The 22,704-nt window shown below is 57.5% G+C and overlaps 1 protein-coding gene across 1 annotated transcript in view; it reads left to right on the plus strand.

Moving 5' to 3' along the window:
- The window catches only part of WNT7A (Wnt family member 7A), a 57,913-nt gene extending 36,129 nt beyond the window's left edge, over window positions 1-21,784 (plus strand). Inside the window, exon 4 of the mRNA XM_015241371.3 lies at window positions 21,305-21,784. Within this exon, the coding sequence (XP_015096857.2) occupies window positions 21,305-21,784 (480 nt within the window). The remainder of the gene's footprint in view (window positions 1-21,304) is intronic.
- Window positions 21,785-22,704: the final 920 nt, after the last annotated feature.

Consider the following 22,704-nt stretch of genomic DNA (forward strand, 5'->3'; position numbering starts at 1 on the left):
ACATTCCCTGACCCCGGCTATATCTCAGCCCTCTTTCAGGCACTGGAAATCAGAGACAAGTAAGACACAGTTTCTGCTGTTGAAGTGCTTACGTTCTAATAACAGAGGGAAAGGGTGAGTTACTCTGTGCAATCACGACAGTGTGAGCTGCATTTGGTAAAGGAGAAGGTAGGGGACTGTGGGACCCCGAGATAGGAGGTCTGACCATCTGGGAGTTGACGTGGACGGGTGGACAGCTGAGTGGTTGGGCTGATAGATATGTGGGTGGTTGGATGGATAGAAAGGTAGATGATAGATTAATAGACAGACAGAATTTGGAAAGTTGTATGGATGGATAGACAGATGTATGATTAGATGGGTAGGTTTTAGAAGATGTTTGGATGGCTGGCTGGCTGGATGGAAGGGTGGATGAACAAATTAACGATTTGATGGATAAATAATAGAAAATGGTTAGATGGATAGATATGTGGGTAGATGGATGGATAGGTACTTGGCAGGCTAGATAGCATTTGGAAGAATGGTTGGATGAATGGTTATATGGACGGACAGTTGGAAGGATGGATGGACAGATGGATGAATGGATAGTTCTTTGGAAGGATGCTTGGCTGAATGGATGGGTGAAAAGCTGAGCTCATTGCTCGCAAGTTGGACACGATCCCGGTGAGATCACCAGACCAGCTGAAAGAAAGGGATGGAAATCCACGCATTCATTCTTTTAACAAATGTTTATCAAGCACCTATGTATGTGCCTGGCACTGTTTTAGGCTCTGGGATTAGATGGTACTTGCCTTTATGGAGCTGACATTCCAGAGGGAAAGCAGAGGACAAAGAAGCAATCAAATATATGTGGAAGCTACTGTCAGGGAGTAGTAAATGCTGAGATGAAGAAAATAAAGCAGGGTGAGGGGGCATTTTATATTAGGGAGTCAGGAGAGGCCTCTCTGAGGAGGTGAGTTCCGAACAGCAAGTGAGGAAGTGAACCGTCTGGGGAACAGCATTTGAGACAGAGGGAACAGCAAGCATAAGAGCCTGAGGCAGAGAGGCCAGTGTCTCTCACTGAGTGAGGGAGAGGGAAGGAGGAGAGGAGGTCACAGAGGGGTGTTTTGGAGTCTAGGGTCCAGGGAGGGGGAGATGGGCAGGTCACTTCCTGGGCCCTGTGAGGAGTGCGGGTTTGGCTGTGTCTCCAAAAACCAACCGCCGACTTTGAACCTGGCTGACTTGCATTTGCAAGGGCACCACCCTCCCGGCTCGCCTCTGTGGGCTCCCAGCCCCGCTCCCGCCTGGCCGGTTCGCCGTTGGGAGGCTGTCAGCATTCTGATCCCAGCTCCCAGCTCCCAGAGGTTCACAGCTCACCCGTGAAACGGGCCCTGGGTGACGGGTGGCCCCTCTGAGTGATTTACTTGCTCACCACTTCTATATTTAGTGCCATTTCATGCCTGGGGCCAAGTTTTCAGAGAGAAAACGGAGGAGGAATTTAGGAGGAGTTAGTGAAGTTGCTTTTTTTTTTTTTTTTAAACACATAGATCCATTTCCCAGTTGTTTTCTGAGATTATTTCCCAGACTTTAAACAGTTACAGGAGGCCAGCTGGCGGTGTATTCCGGGACACTGCTCATCTCTGAGAGGGCCTCGTCCCCGCCCAGCTGCCTTTCTCTCTTGAAGGTTTGTGTTTGCTTCCCGGGGAGAGTGAGCTGGGCTGAAAGGATGCCACAGGCCGAGTGTGTGGCTCAGGGGCCAAGGTATCAGTTACTTTATATTTCACAGAACACGGCTGGACTTCAGGCCGCTTGTTCTCGCTTACCCTGAAGCGGGACCCCGCAGACCTCTGGCCCAGGCATCTGGCATCCGCAGGGCGTCTCAGGTTTAAGGTGCACACAAATCACCTGAGGAGTGTGTGAAAATGCAGCTTCTGGTTCTGTAGGCCTGGGGTGGGGCCCGAGAGTCTGCATTTCCAGCCAGCCCCCAGGTGATGCCCTGGGACGACTCCTGGAGCACAAGGACTTGGACCTGTGCTGTCCAGCAGAAATTACTATGAGCCACATGCATAATTTCAGCTTTTCTAGTAGCCACATCCAAAAGGCAAAAAGGGTGACACTAAACTTAGTATCTTTTACTTAATCTAATGTGTCCAGAACATTGTCTGGACGTACAATGTGAAATACAACATTGTAAGCAATATGAAAATACAGAGAGTTTACATTGTTTTTTCCCCACGAGCCTTTGATGCCTGGCAGTGGCTCTTCTTATACTTAGAGCACATCTCCCTTCAGACCAGCCCCAGTTCAAGAGCTCATGTGGCCAGTGGCGCTCCTTTGGGATGGTGCAGATCTCTCCGGCTTGAATACCTCTGGGGAGGGGGAGCTCACTCCCTTCTGGGGTGTTCACTCTGTCCCCATAGCCTCTAGGCTGGGAGTTGGTGTCCAGGCCAACTGGGAAGAGCCAGCTTCCCTCCTGGGTCCCCCAGCAGGTTGGCGTCCTCTGCAGAGACAGTCCTCTGCACAGACGTGGGGGTGCCCTCCGTGCAGTGGGCACCTCGGGTGCTCTGCTCCAGTGATGGTTTCTGTGCTTGGTGGTTTTAGCCCCCAGCCTGCTTGTTGAAGAACCAGGGTCAGGGAGCTAAGTGATGTTCCCGGGCCACCCAGCCGGGAGGCAGCAGAGCTGGGACTCCAATCAGGACATTGAGACCTCTTCTCCCTCGGCTGTAAGAGGCTCCAGCTCCTTCAGGTGCCCACCCTCTAGGCCCATGTGCAGGCGGACCCTCAGAGCTGGCAGAGAGGGAGGCTGGACATCAGAAGCCCCACGGCCCTGGGGCTCAGCCCCTGTGGCAGCTCCTCGTGGCCACAGAGCAGTAAGGAACCAGCTCTTCCTCCGCCATGCCCACCCCTCCGCCCTGAAGGAAACGGCCCTTCAGAGATAACTCACAGTGCTTTTTCCAGTCTCCAGCCTGGAAAAACCTGACTCCACTGGGGGCAGGAAGGAGGCTATCGCAGGGGAGGCGTCCCTGCGCCCACGTCCTCTGGCCAGGCTGCAGGGCAGCAGGGAACCTCTGGCTGGGCCAGCCCACCCTCCTGGACAGCAGCACAGAGGGAGCTTCTGCTCTGGGATGGGGAGTTCAAAGGGCTTCTGTGATACCTGGCCACCGGGGCAGGGCCTTGCTGGGGTCAGGGCGGTTCACCTGGGGTGGCGAGGGGCACTAGGGGTGTTCAGCCAGCAGGCCCTGCCTCCTGGGCTCTGGAGCATCTGATGTCCCCATCCCAGAGCCCCTCCCTGGGGGCTTCAGCTTAATCTTCTGGGGACTAAGTCGGGCCTCTTCTACCAGAGCCCACTGTGAAGGAAATGGCCATCCAGGCTCCTGAGCCATGGTGACTTCACTCACTCGCTAATTCACTCACTCATTCATTCATTCATTCAGCAAATGCTTGCTGAACATAGCCTCCTCTAGATCCTCCACAGCAAGACAGATGAGGAACCAGAGGAAGGAGGTCACAGGCAGAGGGAACAGCAGACGCAGAGGGAACAGCAGATGCAGAGGCTCTGAGGGAGGTGTGGGCTTGGAGTCGTTCAGAAAGACCTGACATTAGCTGTGCCCAGAGGGGGCTCACGGAGTCGCACAATTATCATCACCATCAGTTCTAGAACTTCTTCATCACCCCAGAAGGAAACCCCGTGCCTATCAGCAGTCACTCCCCTTCCCCCCGGGCCCCAGGCAGCCATTAATCTGCTTTCTGTCTCTATGGATTTACCTGTTCTGGACATTTTGTGTAAATAGAATTACACAATCTATGACCTTGGGTGTCCGGCTTTTTTCACTGAGCATCACGTTTTCAAGGTCCAGCCCTGTTGGGGCGCTTGTCGGCACCTCACTCCTTTTTATGGCTGAAAAATATCCCACTGCATCGGATGGACCACATTGGGTTTATCTGTTCATCCACCGATGGACATTTGGGTTGTTTCGCCTTTGGGCTGTTGTGAATAGTGCTGCAGTGAACGTCTGTGCACAGGATTTGTGTGGACGCCTGTTCTTGGTCTGGCTGTTGCACCACCCTTGTGGTCAGGTCCCACACGTGTTTGAAGTCCGTCACTCTCAGGGCTGTCCCTGAAGGAGCCGGGGTCTCCGGGTCAGGAGAGAAGGAGGGTCTGTACAGATGGAGGACCAGCCGTGCGCTGGGTCCTCTGGCTCGGCATCCCCGTGGGGCTGGCCAGGGCCACACAGGTCAGCAGGTGCTGTGGACGCGGGCGTGGCCCCCGTCAGCTGGGCAGTTTGTAGCTGGTTCTCCACCAAAGCGAGTTCCCAGGGGCCTGCCCCTGGAGAGCGGCATGAGGTCCTCTGGCTTCTCTGTGCCTCCTCCTCCTCACCTGTGGTTCTGCCCGGCTGGGCCTCCTTCCTACTGCTCAGGCCTCCGTTCTGTCCTCCTGAGGAAGCCCATCCAGGGGCAGGCTGGCCCTCCAGCCTGACCATTGGCTTCCTTCCCATTTCTGGGCTCTCCCTGCTCCCTTCACACTGGCCATCGCCCACGCCGTTCCCATCTGCTGGTCTGCTCTTTCCTCCCTGCTGTCCAGCCTGGCCATCCTCGGGTCCTGTCTCAGCCCAGGGGCCACCTCCTCCCCTCCCCACTCCAGTTGGGCTCCCCTGTGCCTGCTCTCAGCCATTCATCCAGGAAATATTTCCTGAGCACCGGCTGTGTTCTGGATGCCAGTCTAGGTGCTGGGGACACACAGGGAGCAGACAGACTGAGGCCCTACCCGCGGGCAGTTGGCGTTCTAGTGGGACACAAGAACAACTAAGCAGAGAAAATGTGTGCTATGCCAGATACTGATCTCCGCGGGGAGCAGGACGGACCAGGGCGGGGGTCAGGCAAAGGTGAGATCGGAGCAGAGACACCTAGGAAATGAGGGAGGGAGCCGTGGGGAGAGTGGGGAAGAGTGTTCCAGGCAGAGGCATGGCCAGTGCAAAGGTCCTGAGGCAGAAGCGTGCCTGGTGTGTTTGAGGAATAGCAGGGAACCCAGGGTGAATGGAGGGGACAGGGCAAAGAGGCAGCAGGGACAGTGTGGGGTGGATGGAGAGAGAACGGTGTAATGGCCCCTCGGACCCGGCCCCCAGCCCCAGCATTTGCCCAGCAGCCAGCAGCGCTATCCCATCCTCCACCCCAGGCTGCCCCGAACGGGACTGTGTGTGGCAAACCCCAGGCAGCTCGTTATTTCACGCACTGTGTATTTCTCATCAGTGAGGATTTTAAAAACACAACAAAGGCACAGTTATTACTCAGAGCAACATGAACAATTCCTCTGCGCTGCGCAACACCCCACCTGACTCAGACTCTCCCATTGTCTTAGAAACACTTTCCAGTCGGGCTGTGGGAGGGGACTGCTGGGGGCTGAGACCGCAGGAGGGGCCGGGACGCACTTCCCTTCAGAGCTGCCCTGGTGGAGGCTGGCGTCCGCCTCGGGCCGTGTGGCAGTCATGGGCATGGCCACCTCCCCCACAGAGCATAAGCTTCAGGACAGCGGCCCTCGCCTCCTTCTGCCCCCCGGCCACCAACCTCAGGGCGGGCTGGAGACAAGGGTTAAGTTAACACGTGGTAGAAGAGTGAATGAGTGAGAGAGGGAGTGAATGTCACGGCCAGTTCACTGACGCGTCAGAAGTTGGGAGGCATGTGTGACTGAACCACTATGAAATCTACACCAGAAATTAACACAGCATTGTAACCCTACCAGGCTTCAGTTTGAAAAAGAAAAAAAAAACTCAAAAGACAGACAAAAGAAGTTGGGAGGGAAGGTGTGCTGGAGGGCTTGCCCCGCTCCTGCCGGCCTCACGGGCCCTCAGCTGTGGCTGGGGTCCCTGACTGCCTCACTCAGGGCTGCGGGCAGACCCCGTCCGAGGCCGCCCGGCAGTGAGTCCGGCAGCCGTTGCCCAGTGGGCCTCCTGTGTTCCACCTCTACCAGGGGCGGCCACGGTGAGCAGGTGAGCCCCGCGGAGGCCGCCCCGGGCTCGGGCTGGCCACACAGGGAGCCCCCGCTGCCTCCACCGTCCGGGCGCCCCTGACGGGTGAACGTGAGCATCAGCGTGTGACCTTGTGCGCGGGGCCGGGACATGTGTGCCGTGTGACCGTGTAAGCAGGTGCTGTGCCGGGGAGAATGGCGTGTGTAGGGAGCGGTGGGGCTGCGGGGAGCATACACGTGTGAGGGGTCTGTGTGTGAGCACATGGGTCGTGTGTGTGTGTGGCTGTGAGGGAGGGGGCGATAAGTGTGCCCTCACATGTGAAAGTAGGGGTGTGGCGGGGGCATGGGGACCTAGCAGAGACAAGTCTGGGGGTGAGGGGTGTTTGTCCACGAGACACGGTTTCCACCAGGCTCCAAAGTTGGCAGAGGCCAGGGTGTGGAGGCCTGGAGAGCCAGGCAAGGGCCTCCGGGCTTCAACCCCAGGACAAGAGGGGGCACAGACGGTGTCTGAGCAGTTGTAACCCAGCCAGCACTGATTTCAGAGGGTCCCAGTCGAGGCCAGGAGGCCCCTTGCCCGGGACTGGGGGGCACCCCTTCCCCCGGGGCCCTGGATAGAGACGCGCCTCCCGCCGTCGGGGCTGACCCGGCTGCATTCCAGTGGCCCTGGCCTGGGGAACGCAGCTTTGCCCTGCCGTCCTGTCCCCACCCGAGGCAGGCAGGAGTACCTGCTTAAAGTCAGGGCATCCAATATGCCTCAAAGAATGCGACCAGGAAGAAAATACTCCAAATGTTTACCAAAAGAAAAAAAGAAAGCTCTTTCCCCACCTTTCATCCAAGTTGCCCAGAGGAATACAGCTGTGGCGGCTGAAATGAAGCTTTCTGCTCATGATGGATCGACTTGGGGGGGGGGGGGAGGAAGAGGAGATGGGGGAGGAGCAGGAAGGGAGCAGAAGGGAGCAGTCGGCTGTGCGCTCCCCGCCCGCAGCCCCCCAGGGCGGCGCTCACACCTGTGGTCCGTGTGTGCGTGTGCGTGTGCGTGTGGTGGGGTCCAGGCTGCCAGCCCGCTGAGTTCCTGTCTCAGATCACCATCCTTGGAAAGGGCCCCTGACCTGGCCATCTGCATGCAGGGCCTCTCCCAGGAAGGGCTCTGGGGGGATGCACCTGTGGGGAGGTGAGGGAGGGAAGCTGGGCTATGACACAGCGGCAGCAGAGGCTCCGGCTGGTCCCAGAGAAGCCCTGGGGCCGGAATGGCCCTGTAGACTTGTCCCTGGTGGAGGCAGGGAGATCCGGCCTTGGTCCCCAGCATCAGCCAGACAGTGGAGAGGGCATGACCTCGGGGGAGGCGGCCCCCTGGACCTCAGCAGCCAACACTCGGGCAGCTGGGCAGTGAGTGCTTGGTCCCGGAGGAGGACCTGGGTGGGCCCCGTGGTGTCCACTACAACGTCCAGCCCTGTGGCCGTGGCCTGCAGGAGCATGGCTGTGCCGGCACACCCGCCTATCTTCTGCACAGCGGCTCCCCTTAGCCCTGGGGCCAGACTGCCTGTTCCAGTGCCAGTCCCCGCACTTCCTAGCTGTGGCCCCCGGTACCTCTGTGTCCTCACCTGTAACCTGGGGACAGTGGAGGTAAATCTCCTCCTAGGGACACCGTGCGGATTCAGTGGGTTGCTGTCTGTCAGGCACTTGGAACGCCGGCTGATGCTGCCAGTGGCTTTACTGGAGTTGGGCATGGTTCCTGCCCTCGTGGGGCTCACGGTCTGGCGGGAGGGACAGGTGTTCAAACAGGAGGGTGTCACGCGGGGCCGCCTGCACACGGGGCCCACGTGGGGCTCCGTCGGAGATGATCCTGTCCCCACTCTTGTCCCACTCAAGTATGTCACGCAGTGCCGTCAATGACTTAACAACCAGAATAACCCAGCTGCCTTTCTCGAGAGCCTGCGTCGGCAGGCACCGTGCCTTGGGTCATCGTGGCCTGACGCTGCCTCCCCAGGCTGCGTTCTGTTGGACAGGAGACAGAGCCGAGGCCGTGGCTCCCCTGACTGGTGCCCACCTCTCCCAGGTGGCCCGCTGCCTCGGGGGTTTTGGAGAAAGTTCAGGAACCAGGTCTCCTGCTGGGAGAGGGTGGCTGGGGTCAGAGAGTGGGAGAACGTGCCAGTGGTGGCAAGGATGGGGAAGGAGGCTGCAGGGACCGGAGCGGATGGTGTGAGGGCAGATGGTCTTGGGGGTTCCTCCCGACGCCCTGGGCTCCCATGCAGGCGGCAGCAGCGTCAGGAGCTGGAGGGCGGGGGGGTTACCACAGGAAAGGCGACAGATGAGTGGGCCTGGGCAGGAGCGGGGGTGAAGGGCCGCAGCTGCTTCCACGGGGCCACTGGGCACTCACGATGACCTCTTTGGGAAATGGTCACTCCCTCGTGTCTCTGCGCCGCTGCGCCAGCCGGAGGTTGACTCCTGTCCCCGTGACTCTGGGAGAATGTGCCCCTGTTTTCTTTCCTGGAGATGATCCTCTGGCACCTTCCTGGTCCAGGCTGGGTAAACAGGGCCCAGAGAAGGAAAGGGACTTGCCAGCTGCCACACAGCCATGTACAGGCAGAACCAGGACCTTTGTCTGATGCTCCTTCCACTCCACAACCCTGTCCCTCACCTGCCCTTCCAGCCCTACGCCAGCTCAGCCCAGCACTGACTGCAAGAAAAAGGAAAACTCACAGGTTAGGGGCCCGTGACGGGCTACGCACTGCACCAGGCCCTCCTAGGAGGGAGGACCGCCCTCCCATGTCCCGCCATTCCTTTTGAGGAAAGACTTGCTCCGACTTCACAAGGAGTGGATCATTGAAGAGGCATTTGGTCCCAAGTAACAGGTATTTTATTAGATGTGACTTCAATGATAGGAGGTGGCTTTTTCTTACAAAAGTCTGGACATAGTTTCTTTCAGAGGCTTGACAGTCTCTGAGTCCAGGCTGCTCCCATGCTCCCGCTCGCTGCTGTCCCCTCATCAGCCTCTGCTTCTCTTGCCTTTTGGTCACAAGATGGCTGCCTGCGCTCCAGGAGTCACACACTCACACCACAGCATCCAAGGAGAGACAAGAAGTCACGCTCTCTGGCCTCTTTTTATCAGGTGGTGCCCTGAGGTCAGAGGCAGGCAAGCTGTGATAGGGACTGGGCAGGCCAGACAGGGGGTGTGCCCTGTTCCCTTTCCCTTTGGCCACCTCTGCTGTCACCAGCATGGAGTGGCCAGAGGTAGGATTTGACCCGGGTTGTTGGGCCACCTGGCCCTGACACTGGTGCCCCCTCCCCTGCTTCAGGCTGCCTTTTGTCACAACGTGCGGACATGCTGAGACTGGTGCTGATTGCCTGGGTCCCTGCTCATCACCTGGGACACAGACGGTCCAGAACTGACCTCTCCCTGCAGAGGAGCCAGGCTGGCCAGCAGTGGAGGGGATCAGATGGACAGAGGCAGCAGATGCCCAGCTGGCCCGGAGCTGCGGCCTCCCGCCTCGAGGGCCTGGCCTCCCTAAGGCCCTCTGATCTGCTCCCTGCTGTGACTTAACACCCACAGAATTAGGATTGGCTACTGGGTTTACCTAAAGCATCTCACTGCACAGATCAAAGGCCCTCTGTGCCCGTTGGGACACTTTAATCCGTAAGAGACAGAACTCAACTCAAGCTGGCTTAAAAACAAAGGGAATTCGCTAGCTCATGGACCCAAATGGTGCTGGGGTAATGAGCGCAGCGCCAGCCTGACCCAGGAACCGAGTCCGCACACCCCGCACCCCGTTTCTCAGCTCTGCGTTGTTAGTCAGACTCGCCTGCCCATCCACAGCTCCGGCCTCCACATCCCTCCCTGTCACATCGGCGGGAAATAACCAACAGTTCTTGTCTCCTGTTTGCACCGAATCCCCAGGACTCACTCTTATTGGCCCTGACTTGCGTGAGTCACAGCCCGTCCTTAGCAATGCCTAGTGGGGACTGGGAGCGACCACCAGTGTCCGTGGCTGGGGAAGGCCTCACTGGGGAGTCAGGGGTTACAGGGCTCAAAGGCCCCACCGCGCTGGCTGTAAAACGGGGCATGGGGGGAAGGGGGCCGAGAGTGGGCCAGAGGGGAGAGGTCCGTGCTGGAGGAGCCCTGCTGGGGCTGGGTGGGGCAGGGGCAGCGCACCCCGAGGGAGAGGTGGCGTTGGTGGAGGCCCTCCAAGGGCTGGGCTGGGCGTGGGCAGAGGTGCACTCCCAGAGGCGAGGCCGATCGCCGTGCGGTGGGGAAACCCTCCCGGCCTGTGCTGGGGGCGTTATGTCCTCCTGGGGGCGGCGAAAGGGAGCAGTGGAGTTCCACCCTGGCACAAGGCTTTGGATTTTAAAGCCGAGACGCCTCTCAGTGCTGGGGAGGCAGCAGAGGCTCCTGGCTGCAGGAGCGCTGTGGGGCACGGACGTGTGGGAGCTGGGGGTCACTGTGTGGCCTCCCCTCCGCCAGAACCCCTTCCTTCTCCAGGAGGCCCACCCCAGACCCCCTGGGCAGCCCTGAGAACCAAGACAGCCCCGGAGGCCAGCTTCGACAGTATCTGTGCAGCGTGATGAATCAGGAGTTTTCCGGAGCCAAGTTTCTCCTAAGGCCCCTCCTAGGACTGAGAACCCCGCCCTGGTAATTCTGGGCTCTGGGCAGCACCTGGTACATTGTTGGCACTTCCTGGGGGACCTGTCAGAAATTGATAGATTTTTCTCCCTCCAGCGGTGCGGAAAATCCTTCCTACTGCTCCAGACAGGTTTGGGGCTGGGCTGGGGGACAGAGAAGCCGACTGAGAGCAGCCCTACCCTACCTGGTGCAGGAACCCCCACTGCAGACCCCAGCTGCTGCACCCACGCCCTCCCAGGAAGGGGAGCTCGCACCTCCCGCCAGCCCCTCCAGCACTGGTCAGCCCGTGGGGATGCTGGCCTCTCGGCAAGCTGGGATCTGCTTCCTGTGACTCCCCTCTCCGTCCTGTCCTCTAGACAGACGCACAGTCCCTCCCACTCAGCCTGCCCCAGGACAGGCCTGCAGAGTGTAAGGGGGCAACGACCAGGGCCGCAGCAACTGCCTTCTCTACACTGAGCAGCTCCAGCCCCTTCAGCCTGGGCTCTCCTGCCCCCTTCTCTCCACATGCTCTCTGGTTCCATCCATCTGCTGGGGTGGAGTCCAGTTCTGAAAATCAGAGCAAGACCATCTCCTCCCATATTATGAGCGCTAGACCTCAGTTAATCTGGCCTCAGATGGTTGGCTTTTTAGCAGCTTCTTTGCTCATAGTGAGCTGGTGGTCATCTAAAGCTTTCATCTTTCTCCATCTCCCATCTTTTGCAATCATTTTCTTTTTAATACCCCAAATTATAGGTATTTGTCCCACTTTTGGCTGGTTTCAACCACCTGTTTTATTTAGTCTCTGGAAGTGACTGAATCCTGACTGGGATTACCCCTGTGGACACCCGTGCTGACTGGGGCCAGATTTCAGTGGCACCAAAAGACCCTTTTGCTCCCCAGAGGCCCCTCTTCCTGGCCACTCAGTGTGCCTGGAATGTCCTCATGACGCCCTCAGCTCCTGCGCTTCCTCAAGCGTGGCCCCTCTTCTGGTTCCCTGTCTTTGTGCACAGCCTCCATACCCATCAGAGGCCCGTGAGACCCCCGCGGTCCTCCCCCACCGAGTACACCCTCTTCCCTCCCCTGCCACTGCCTTCCTCCGAGACACCATCCTCTCTGGCCTGGGTGATGGGGACAGCTTCCCTCCAGATCTCCATCTAGCCACTCTGACTCTGACATAATTTCCACTCTCTCTGGAATGATCTTTCAAGGTGTCAGTCATACCACATCACTCCCCTGCACAAAAGCCCCTTCATGACACTTCTCAGCTCACGGAAAATCCAGGTGCCTTCCTGCCCTGAACGTCCGGCCCTGATGCCTCCCAGCTCCAACTCCCTCTCACAGTGCCCCAGCTACACCTGTCTCCTCCCTCCTCTCCTGGGCAGGCCACATCTCTCCCACCTCCCTCCTCTCCTGGTGGTGGGGGGGTGGACTACATGCCTCCCACCTCCCTCGTCTCCAGGATGGACCGCATCCCTCCTACCTCCGGGCCTTGGCACGTGCTGTTCCCTGGTGTGCACTGGCCATCCTCCACTTAGGGAAGTTTGGCTGATTCTAATGTATCCTTGCCTTGTTGGAGAAGGCTTCCTGGAGCTGCACACAGAGCAGCTCCTCCTGGGTCACATTTTCTTTGCTCTCTGTTTCACTCTTTGCAGCACTCACCCACTTAGATTTAGGGGGAGCATTCATTCCCTGGCTGCTTCTGGCGTGGGTCTGCAGGCTCAGAAGGTGGGGACAGCATCTGCTTGCATCATGGTCCTCCCAGGGCCTCCCCAGCAGGGGTGATGCCCGCAGCACACAGTAGGTGCTCAGTGCAAAGTAAGTGAGTGAAAGGCACAGGGCAGCAGGCACACTAGGTCCTCCTTTCCCCTTGCACCTGGCCAGCACCTGCTCCAGGCCAGGTGCTCGGCCCGAGGCTGGGAGGTGGAGGGGCAGTCCTAGCCCCAGCCCCCGAGGAGTGTCACAGGTGGGGTTCTCTGGGAGCAGAGGCTTTCTGGTCCAAGCTGTTCACTAGGGGCCGGTGAAGGGAGAGGCAGGGAGCAGGTCGGGGCAGAAGTGGGGCTATGATGCCGGCCCCGCAAAGCCTCGGTGGGGGCTCTGGGGCAGGTACTGCCCATTAGAGTGGCCAGACCGTGACCCCTGCCCCTCACAATCCCCAGCCGCAGGCAGGGCTGCAGGTATCTGTGGCCGGGCCAGAGCCCCAGGGATCTGACAGCTGGAGGCTGTGTGCTGAAGAGGGCCCCTATCACTTACAAGCCCCCGTGTTAAATATTAGAGATTTGCAAGCTGATTGTTAAACCATTAGTAGCTTAAAACTGGCTGTGGTGGGAGCATTTTTATCCCACAGGAATTAGCAAACACTGCAAAACAGGGCTTTTTTCCTTTTTGATACCCTGTTTACCAGCACATGTAGCTGTGAAGGGGGGGGTCTGAGTGGTATATCTCCACGTCCACCCACCACAGAGAGCGGCTAGCCTGATGGGGATGCTGACAGGTTAGACGGTCATCACGGGGACAAGGTGAGAAGCACCCAGCAGCCCAGGACACCTAGGGAGACCCGAAGGGGTTCAGTGACTGCCCTGGCAATCTGGGAAGGCTTTGTGGAGGAGATGACGTTTTTTTCTCTGACATGGCAGAATAGTCAAACGGTGCAAAGAACCATCCTATGAAAAGTAAGGCCCTTGGTACCAGGTACCCTCCCCGGAGGCGGCTGCGACTACCCACGTCTCATGTCTTCTTCCAGAGATGGTACTCCAGGCTCTTAGGGACACGTACGTGCAGGTCTCTTCTCTCGCACCAACGAGCCCATGTTCTGCATTCTTTCCTGCACCGCTGTTTTCTCCACCACGTACCGCACTGGAAAGGACAGGGCCGCCTCGTTCTCTCTGGCAGCTGCAAGACATTCCAGTTTAAGGTGCACTGTGATTTGCAGAACCAGTCCCCATTGCTGGACCTTTACATTCTTTCAGCCTTTTGATACTTCAGATACTGCCTCAGTGAGGCTGTCATTTTGCACATGCAGGAGCCTCCCTAAAGGGCACATATTCTGCGGTGGAATTGTTGGGTCGAGCTTCTGTAATGGCAGTAAAGATCGGCCTTCCAGATAAGGACCAGCAGGTGCCGAGCCCAGAGATGGACGAGGAGAAAAGAGCTAAGGCTGGGAGTCAAGAGGTGGGGCTCGTCCTTGGTTCTGCCCCGAGAACTATGTGCCATGCTGGGGTCGAGGCCAGGACCCCAGGCACACTCCAGCTGGGAAATTCAGTAGAGTTTCATTGGAGACTGCAGGCCAACAACAGATGAATAGGTGGATAGAGGGTGGCATGTCCCTACAATGGAATATTATTCAGCCATAAAAGGAGGAAAGTGCTGACACACACTGCACCCTGATGAGCTCTGAAAGCATTATGTGGAGGAAGCAGACGGGACACACAAAAAGCCGCATACTGTACGAGTGCATTTATATGAAATGGCCGCAATAGGCAAATCTGTGAAGACAGAAAGTAGATTAGTGGTTGCCGGGGGTGGAGAGGAAGGGAGAAATGGGGGGTGACTACTGATGGCCACGGGGGCTCATTTAGGGTGATGAGAAATGTCCTAAAATTAGATGGTGGTGATGGTTACACAGCTCAGCATGTACTCAAAACCACTGAATCGTAATCGTTAAGCAAGTGAATCATACGGTGTGTGCATTATACTGCAATAGAGCTGCTTAAAAAAGAAAGATTGCTGGGGTGTGGGTACAGCTCAGTGGTAGAGCACATGTTTAGCATGCACAAGGTCCTGGGTTCAACCCCCTGTACCTCCATTTTCTTAAAAAAACAAAAAAAAATTTTAAAAGCCCTCCCCCAAACCAGATTGCTACTAAGTACAGAGAACAGGATTAAAGGAACCCAGGGGGTGGTGCAGATCCCTGGGGCTGACAACAGTGGGGCCATCACTTCCTCAGGCCTGAAGGACCAGGAGGTAGAGCTGCTAGCATCTCAGGGGACTGAACAGGAAGGCCGTCGGAGCAGGAGCTGTGACCTTTGATAGGGGAACACAGCCACCCTGTGGGCCAGCGGGGAGGAGGAGGAGGAATAACTACCAGGACTTCACTCCTGCCCTCGGGGCCCCTCCAGTCCCTCCCACCTGGAAGGGCTGCACTCAAACCATCCCACGGCCAGTGTGCCCTGGGCCAAACCACTTACCCACAGGAATCATCGGGGGACTAGAGCCAGCTCACGGGGGCACAGCACAGTCAAGCTGCCTGGGGCGGGGAGCTGGACGGGAAGAGTGGGGAGTGGTCTGGAGAGACGCACAGAGGGGATCCGGCCCCCTCTGTGGTCTTGGTTATTAAAACCCTTTGTTTCTCTGAGCCTCAGTTTCCTCACCTGTGAAATGGGATGGAAATGCCCATCTCTCAGCAGGTGCAGGACACTCAGATGCTGCAGAGGTCTGAGAACACTCTGGGTTAAAGAGCAGGGTGGATACAGGTCAGGATTCTCGGAGAGTCAGAAGCAGCCTTGGAAATCATTTAGCTTAAACCCTGGAGTTCACAGTGGGGAAACGCGGGCCCAGCGAGGACACCGAGCCAGCAGCAGGGACGGCCAAGTCTCAGCTCCAGAGACAGTCCCTCCTTACAGCTTCTCTCCTGGGATTTTTTTTTTTAAATAGACTATTGTTTCACGGCAATTTTAGGTTCACAGAAAAACTGAGCAGAGGGTACAGAGATTTCCCATATACCCCTGTCCTCACATACACAAGTCTCTCTGCACCAGAGAGAGTGGTGCATTTGTTACAGCCTCTGTGAGGTCTTTTTAAAATCATAAATCCTGCTCCTGGCCGCCACTGGCTTCCCTGTCCACACACAATAAAATCCCATCTCCTGGCCCAAGGAGACAGGATGACTAAATGCCATGTGGTGGCCTGGATGGGGTCCTGGAACAGAAAAAGGACATAAGGTATCAACCAGGGGAATCTGAATGAAGTATGGACTTCAGTTAATAATAATAAATTCATGTGGCCTCATTAAATCATTTCCACACTTGTGTAAGACGTTAGTCCTAGGCAAAGCTGGATACAGGAGGTGTGGGAACTCTGCACTCTTCACAATTTTTCTATAAATATATAACTTTTAAAGAATAAAGTTCATTTTTAAAAAACTAAGTAAGAAAAAAGTTGCACCTCTTTAGCACGGGCCATAGGCCCTGTGGGATGCCCCCCACCCCCTGCCCCTGCGCAGTCTCAGCACCTGGACTATTGCCTGGGCACCGCCTGGTCTCGGGCCTGTTCTGCAGAAGCCCCGGGCGCTCTGCCCCGCTTCCTCCAGGTGGAAACGAAAGTGAGAGCAAGTCTGCCATGTGCCGCCAGCCTCCCCCGGGCTCCGCCCTCTGCTTGCAGAGGTTGTCCTCTGCCATCAGTGTCATTTAGCCTCCCCGCCTCCTCCCTCGCTCTCCAGCCCTCATCCTGTCCCATTTTCATCTCACCTGTTCTGTTATTTGAAGCAGGTGCTGGCTCCTCTCCCCACCACCCCAGGCTCTTTACATGGGTGGCGGCTTCATCTGATTTCCTCTTCCCACTCCCCAGCCCCCGCATGGTGCCGGCACACAGTAGGTGCTTAGCACGTGCCCTCAGCTCCTGTGAAGGCCAGTCCCTGCCCTGCCTGACCAGAGGAGACAGGTAGGGGAGAGGAGGGAACACAGCCCCCTCGTCGTCACCGGAGGCCCCGACCACTGTCAGGTGGGGCGAGAGGTGGAAGGAGAAAAGGCGTGTGCTGGCCCTGCTGAGGCCACGTACCAGGCACCACCTGCCAGACTCGGCCTCCCCATCTAGCTCTCATTTGCTCTCCTTCTCCACATCACAGGGTAGTGCAACGGCAGAGCCCGAGACCCCGAGCCCTGATGGCCCCTCTCCCCTGGGCCCTCTGACAGCCCCTCCATCCAGCAGTGCAGGGTGGGTGCCCAGCCAGGCAGGGCCTCGAGGACCCTGAACGTTCAGGCTGGTTGCGTGGGCTGGCTGTCCTGGTGATGCAGGAGTGTGATCTGCCCCTGGGCATTTCCCGAGAGCACCTGCCGTGCGCCGGGCAGCTGGGCCGGGGCACGGAATCACGTCCTCTTAGAGCCTGAAGACCTCAACCATTCGACACTGAATCACAACCCAGGCTCTTCAAGCGTAAGGGGAACCCCAGAAGACCCCTGGGCAGCTCTGACGCTGGGAGCCAGCCTGGCTCCAGGATGGGGGCAGAGGGTGCAGAGATGCGGCTGTGTCTCACACAGGCTCCCTCTGCTGTTGTGCCTGCCTGGGGAGAGGGCTTGGTGCCCGTCGGGGTGACCAGCCCTGGCCAGGGCAGGCATGATCACGCCCAGCTTAATGCGGACATACTGCGGTCACCGAGGCTCTCAAAATGCAGAGTTTGCAGGGCTAACAGGCTGCATGCCATCTGATTAGGGACCATACACAAACCTCGCCACAGCCTCGGGCCACGGGTGGCCACAGAGGGCGGGGGAGGCCACGTGCAGGAGGCGGCGGCCCCGCCCTGCCCACCCGGCCCTGCCACTGCGGCTGGTGGCTGAGGAAGCATTTGTTGTCACAGACCCACAAATACAATGCACACTGCCTCACGACAACCTACCAGGGACTTAAAAAAAAGTTTATCACAGTATAATTCACACACTGTACGACACACTCATTGAAAGTGCACAGGTCAACACTTTTTAACGTATTTGGTGACGTGTTCAACCATCACCATGATCAGTTTACCTCGCAAAGAAGCCTGTAGCATTTGGCGGTCACCCCCTATTTCTCCAGCCTCCTCCCTGCACACTCATCTACCTTCTGTCGCCACGGATCTGCCTGTTCTGGACACTGCATCCAAATGCAGTGGTGCAGTATGCGGTCACTCGTGTCGGGCTTTTCCCCCAAGCATCCTGTTTCCAAGCTCCGTCCACATTGTAGCAGGTGTTGGCACTTTGCTCCTTTTTATGGCTGAATAATACTCCACGGCAGGGATACGCCACGTTTCACCTGTTCACCAGCTGATGATGGGCGTTTGGGTTGTTTCCACTTAGCACTTTGTGGCTGTTCTAAAGAATACTGCTGTAAACACTCCTCTTAGTTTTTCACGTGGACGTGTGTTTTCATTTCTCCCGGGTATACACCTGGGAGCGGGCATGCTGGGGGTCTCGGTATGCCCGAGCGGCTGCAACAAAATGCCCCAGACTGGGTGGCACAGTTCTGGAGGCTAGAAGTTCAAGATGAGGGTGCCAGCACAGTGTGTCCTGGCAGAAGGTGCTCTTCCTGGTCCCGAGCAGGGGCCTCCTCTCTGTGTCTGCACACGAACAAGGGGCGAGGGGTCTCTCATGAGGCCCTGATCCCATTCACGAGGGCTTCACCCTCATGATTTGAGAATGCCCCCAAAGGCCCCACCTGATACCACTCTGGAGGTTAGGATTTCAACGTACTGGGGAGTGGGGGGGGGAGACCCAAACATCGAGATCACAATGCTGGGTCACACGGTGACCCCACATTTAATCCCTTGGGGAACCACACCATTTCACTTCCCACCAGCTGTGGGCGAGGGTTCCCATTTCTCCACGTCCTCACTAATGGCTCTCATGTCTGGCTCTCTCCCTGTAATCGTCCTAGCGCGTGTGAGGGGCCCCGTGGTTCTGATCTGCATTTCCCAGGCGGCTAATGGTGCTGAGCCTCCTTCCACGTGCTCCTTGGCTCCCGTACCCACTGCATTTTTACAAATTCCAAGTGTAGGTTACATATAAAAAAGCACAGATCACCTGCGTGGATTTGAGAGCGTAATTATAAAGCACCCACATCAAGGAACAGAGCACTGCCAGAACCCCGGGCGCCATCACAGTCCCTCCCCCCTCCCCAGGGACACCCACTGTCCCGGTCCCTGTGACCCTCGTTCCTTATCTGTCATTACACGCAACCCCTCCATCTGTGCCCCTAACCAGCCCAGTCCAGCTGTGCCGCCGTTGAACTCCAAACACCTGACGCCACTCTGTGGTTCTCTTACCATCGCCTCTTCCCTCCCTCTGTGTCTGAGGTTGGCCTCTGTCACTATGGCTGTTCACTGCCGCTGCTCCCGTGGGTCCTGTCCCGCACACACCTCTGTTGGTCCATTTCACCGCAGATGGACAACAGTGCCCAGTTTGGAGCCATCACGGACGCGGCTGTGCGCACAAGCCTACGGTTCCCTGGGGCACACACCTTGGACATGACACGTCCGAGGCCCAGCTCCTTGCACCTTCAGCTCCATCTGGCCCCGGGCAGTGTTCCGGGTACTCTGCGTCCTTGCCAACACTCAGTAGTGGCAGAATCAGAGCACCGCCGGGCATGTGTGTTGACGTCTCTAACTGCACTAAATCTCCATCAGCCAGGCCTCAGAGACAGTCCTCAGCCCCCAGCACACAGCACCCTCTGAACCTTGCTCACTCTTGCCCACAGTATTTAGGCCAACGTGAAAAGTGGGCTAGACATCTGGGAACTGTCTCCTCCCTGACGACCAACAGACACCTCTGTTGTCTGGGGGGTGCTCACCCACTACCAGCTGCACGTGTGCAGAGGTTGGATACAGGTGTCAGAGCTCAGTAAGTGCTCCGTTCCGCAAGGTGTCCTGAAACCAGAGCATTCAGCCAGCCAGGACCCCTGTCCCCAGACACCCGGGCTGCCTCCGGCATCGCTGCTTGCTTGATCGCAGACACGGGTTGAAACACAGGGACCTTCCCTTCTGCTGAGGATAGTGACCCGGCACTCATCACCTCCTCCTGCGGCCGAGCATCTGGGGCTGGGAGGACCCTGGACACGGACCCACCCCTGGACACAGGGTTCTTACCCTCTCACATGTGTCCCCAGCAACCGCACAGGCCCAGGTCCAGAGGCAGAACTAACGGCTATTTTTTGAATACCTGATTCTGTTCCAGCACCCTAACTTTTGTCAGAAAAGATGGAATTGCATTCACTCTGTTTACTGAAGGCCACTGAGGCCCAGAGAGGGGCCGTGACAACCCCAAGGTCAGCAAGTAAGCAGCCACCAGGCACTTGATTCGCACCCCTCGGCAGTGAGACCCTCGCCTCCGAGCGCCTCACGGATCAGCTCTGGGAGTCAGCCAAGCCTCAGCCTTTGTCCTGTGACATGGGATCACACGGGAGACGCAACCTGTGAGAGCGGGGCCCAGGGCGCGCACGGGGGAAGGCTCGGGGTCCAGGCGCTTCCACAGTCGTGCACTCCGCCTTTCACCACGTAACGGGTGAAGGCAGCCTGAGAGTCTGAGCGAAGAACCACGAAGACGCTCAGGTACCGTGACCCACAAAGTGTGTCCACTAGCACATGAGTGCAGCTGCATGCCAGTGCCTGGCGCACGGCGGTCAGTCTCTGTTAGGATGAAACCAGGATGAAGATAATCAGAAAGTAAGAGAAGCTTTAGTCCAAAGGTGCCTCCTTCACTGTATGTACAGTAAGAAAGAGGGAGGGATGGAAAGGAAGGAAGGAAGGAGGAAGGAAGAAAAGGAAGAAGGGAAGGAAAGAGACAAAGATTAAAAAAAAATCCTGAAAACAATATAAATACCCTGTTCTGCGGGGCAGGCAGATGTTGGCTTCTCCTGCTGCTGGGATGTTCCGAAGCAGGGCCAGCCAGATCCAGCTCCTGGACCGTCTCTGGCCCACTGCCCTTCTGTGTGAATAAGGATTAAGCGGAAACCAGCCATTAGTTTTGCCTGCCCTTGAGCTTCCTACCAGGGGATCATACAGTACGCTCCATTTCACACCCAGCGTCTTTCTCTCCGCGTCGCACCGGGGAGATCCGAGCTCCTTGTGTGTACTCAGAAGCTGACTCATTCTCGTTTCTGCTCAGACTTCACTGTACGATTGTAGTTAAGCGCTGTCAGCATCTCCATCCTGCCTGCGGGGAAGCTGCAGCTCTGTGCTGAAGCTGCCCGTAGGGCACACAGCACGTTCCTGTGAGATCTGGGGGTCAAACCTGGGCCGGAATGCTTTTCATGCTGCTGCCTCTCATACTTTGATACTGGAAGCCCAGGAGGTGTTGGGACTCAGAAGAAGGCGCACAGCCGCTAGCCTGGGCGCCAGGGTGGGTTGCATCAGCGTCAGGGCTCCCAGACTCGGGGTCCACTGCAATCACAGCTCTGGAGAGCTGAGGTCAGGGAGGCAGCAGGGAGCAGTAAGGACTGTGGCAAGTTGAGGGATGCCAACCCATGGGAGAGGAGGCAGGTGCTGGTACAGCTCCCGGCACTGCTGCCACGTGACGGTGCTGGCAGCGGCTGCGGTGAGCCAGACACAGCAGAGCTGCCCTGCTGGCATTTGTGGCCAACTCCTATGCCAGCAGGTGAGCACCTGGCCGCACTGGCTATGAAATAATTTGAATATCGCCCCAGAGTGGCCAGATGCGCTTTCTGTTTGCCAAAAAAACCCCTGAAAATCTGTCATTGAATATCTCCTGGTTTTTAAATGCTGGTTCAAAAATGATCTGAAGCCCATGCAGCACAGAGAGAACCTGTCTGAGGTCTGGACTGGCCTGCACTGATCTACGCACCTGTGCAAGGACCACACGGGGTGGGGAGGCAGGGAGGGCAGGCCCGTCCCGGTGGAAGGCACAGCACGGAGGCGGCAGGTGAGAGGGGTCCGAACCCAGTCTGGGTCTCCCGCACCAAAGAGAGAAACTAAAGCCAGAGCCGGCCAGGTGGGCGGGGGCGGGCGGGCTGGGGTCCCCGGGCCGCCACAGCCAGTGACGTGCACTGTGCTCTCCCCGCCCGCCCCGCAGATCCTGGAGGAGAACATGAAGCTGGAGTGCAAGTGCCACGGCGTGTCGGGCTCCTGCACCACCAAGACCTGCTGGACCACGCTGCCCCAGTTCCGGGAGCTGGGCTACGTGCTCAAGGACAAGTACAACGAGGCGGTCCACGTGGAGCCCGTGCGCGCCAGCCGCAACAAGCGGCCCACCTTCCTCAAGATCAAGAAGCCGCTGTCCTACCGCAAGCCCATGGACACAGACCTGGTGTACATCGAGAAGTCGCCCAACTACTGCGAGGAGGACCCGGTGACGGGCAGCGTGGGCACGCAGGGCCGCGCCTGCAACAAGACGGCCCCGCAGGCCAGCGGCTGCGACCTCATGTGCTGCGGCCGCGGCTACAACACCCACCAGTACGCCCGCGTGTGGCAGTGCAACTGCAAGTTCCACTGGTGCTGCTTCGTCAAGTGCAACACGTGCAGCGAGCGCACCGAGGTCTACACCTGCAAGTGAGCGGCGGGGCGGGCGCCGAGGGCCCGGGAGCCGCAGGAGCGCTCCGCTCGTCTTTCCTGCCGTGGGGGCCCCTCCCGGGCTTTCCCGCCAGGGCCCCGCGTCGTCCGGGCCACACCACCCAGGACCCTCCGCGGCCGGAGCAGCGCCCTCATTCCCGCCAGGAACTCTGGAGCCCTGGGCCTCATCACAGCAATATTTAACAGTTTATTCTGATAAAAAATAATATTAATTTATTTAATTAAAAAGAACCCTTCCACCTCGTCAGGATCCGTTTTCTGCAATCGAAGTGGACCGCTAGCTTTCCTTGCGGGATAAGTTTGTCGCTAGGACGAGGAGCCGAGTAGACCTGTGCATCACTGCTCTTTCCACAGATATTCCTACGAGCTGATTTGGCAAGTACCCCCTTGCAACACTAGATGTTTCAAGTCCCAGAGCAGACATCCTTTATACGCATATAGATACATACACACACACACATATTTTTTTGCTGTTTGCTGCTAATTATTCAGAAATTTAAGCTGGTCCAGAATTGGGGGCGTTTTCCAGAACACGTCCCCTATCCTGTAGTCCTCCCCAGCTCACGCGTCCCCACTAGAAAAGTCCGGTTTGGGATACAGAGAGAGAGGAGAGGGAGCATTAAGACTCCCAGCAGCTTCCACCTTCCGGAAAGTGAGCCACTGGATAAGAGAGAATATTTTGTAAGAGACTATTTTTATATGAATATTTTATTTATATCGGGTCTGCCTGTGTCGTTCCATGGCTTGTGCCGCTGCTTAATTCTGGTGCTCCCTTTGGGGTGAGGAGGGGCGAGGCCTGGGTGTGGGGTCAGGCCCCACGAGGACCTTCACATGGCTGGGTTCTTTAGTCTGATGGCCAAGTGGGAGAAAATGCCGGATGCCTGGCTGCGGTGTCCTTGGTGT

The sequence above is a fragment of the Vicugna pacos genome, chromosome 17, assembly GCF_048564905.1.
Source record: "Vicugna pacos chromosome 17, VicPac4, whole genome shotgun sequence".
NCBI lineage: Eukaryota > Metazoa > Chordata > Mammalia > Artiodactyla > Camelidae > Vicugna > Vicugna pacos.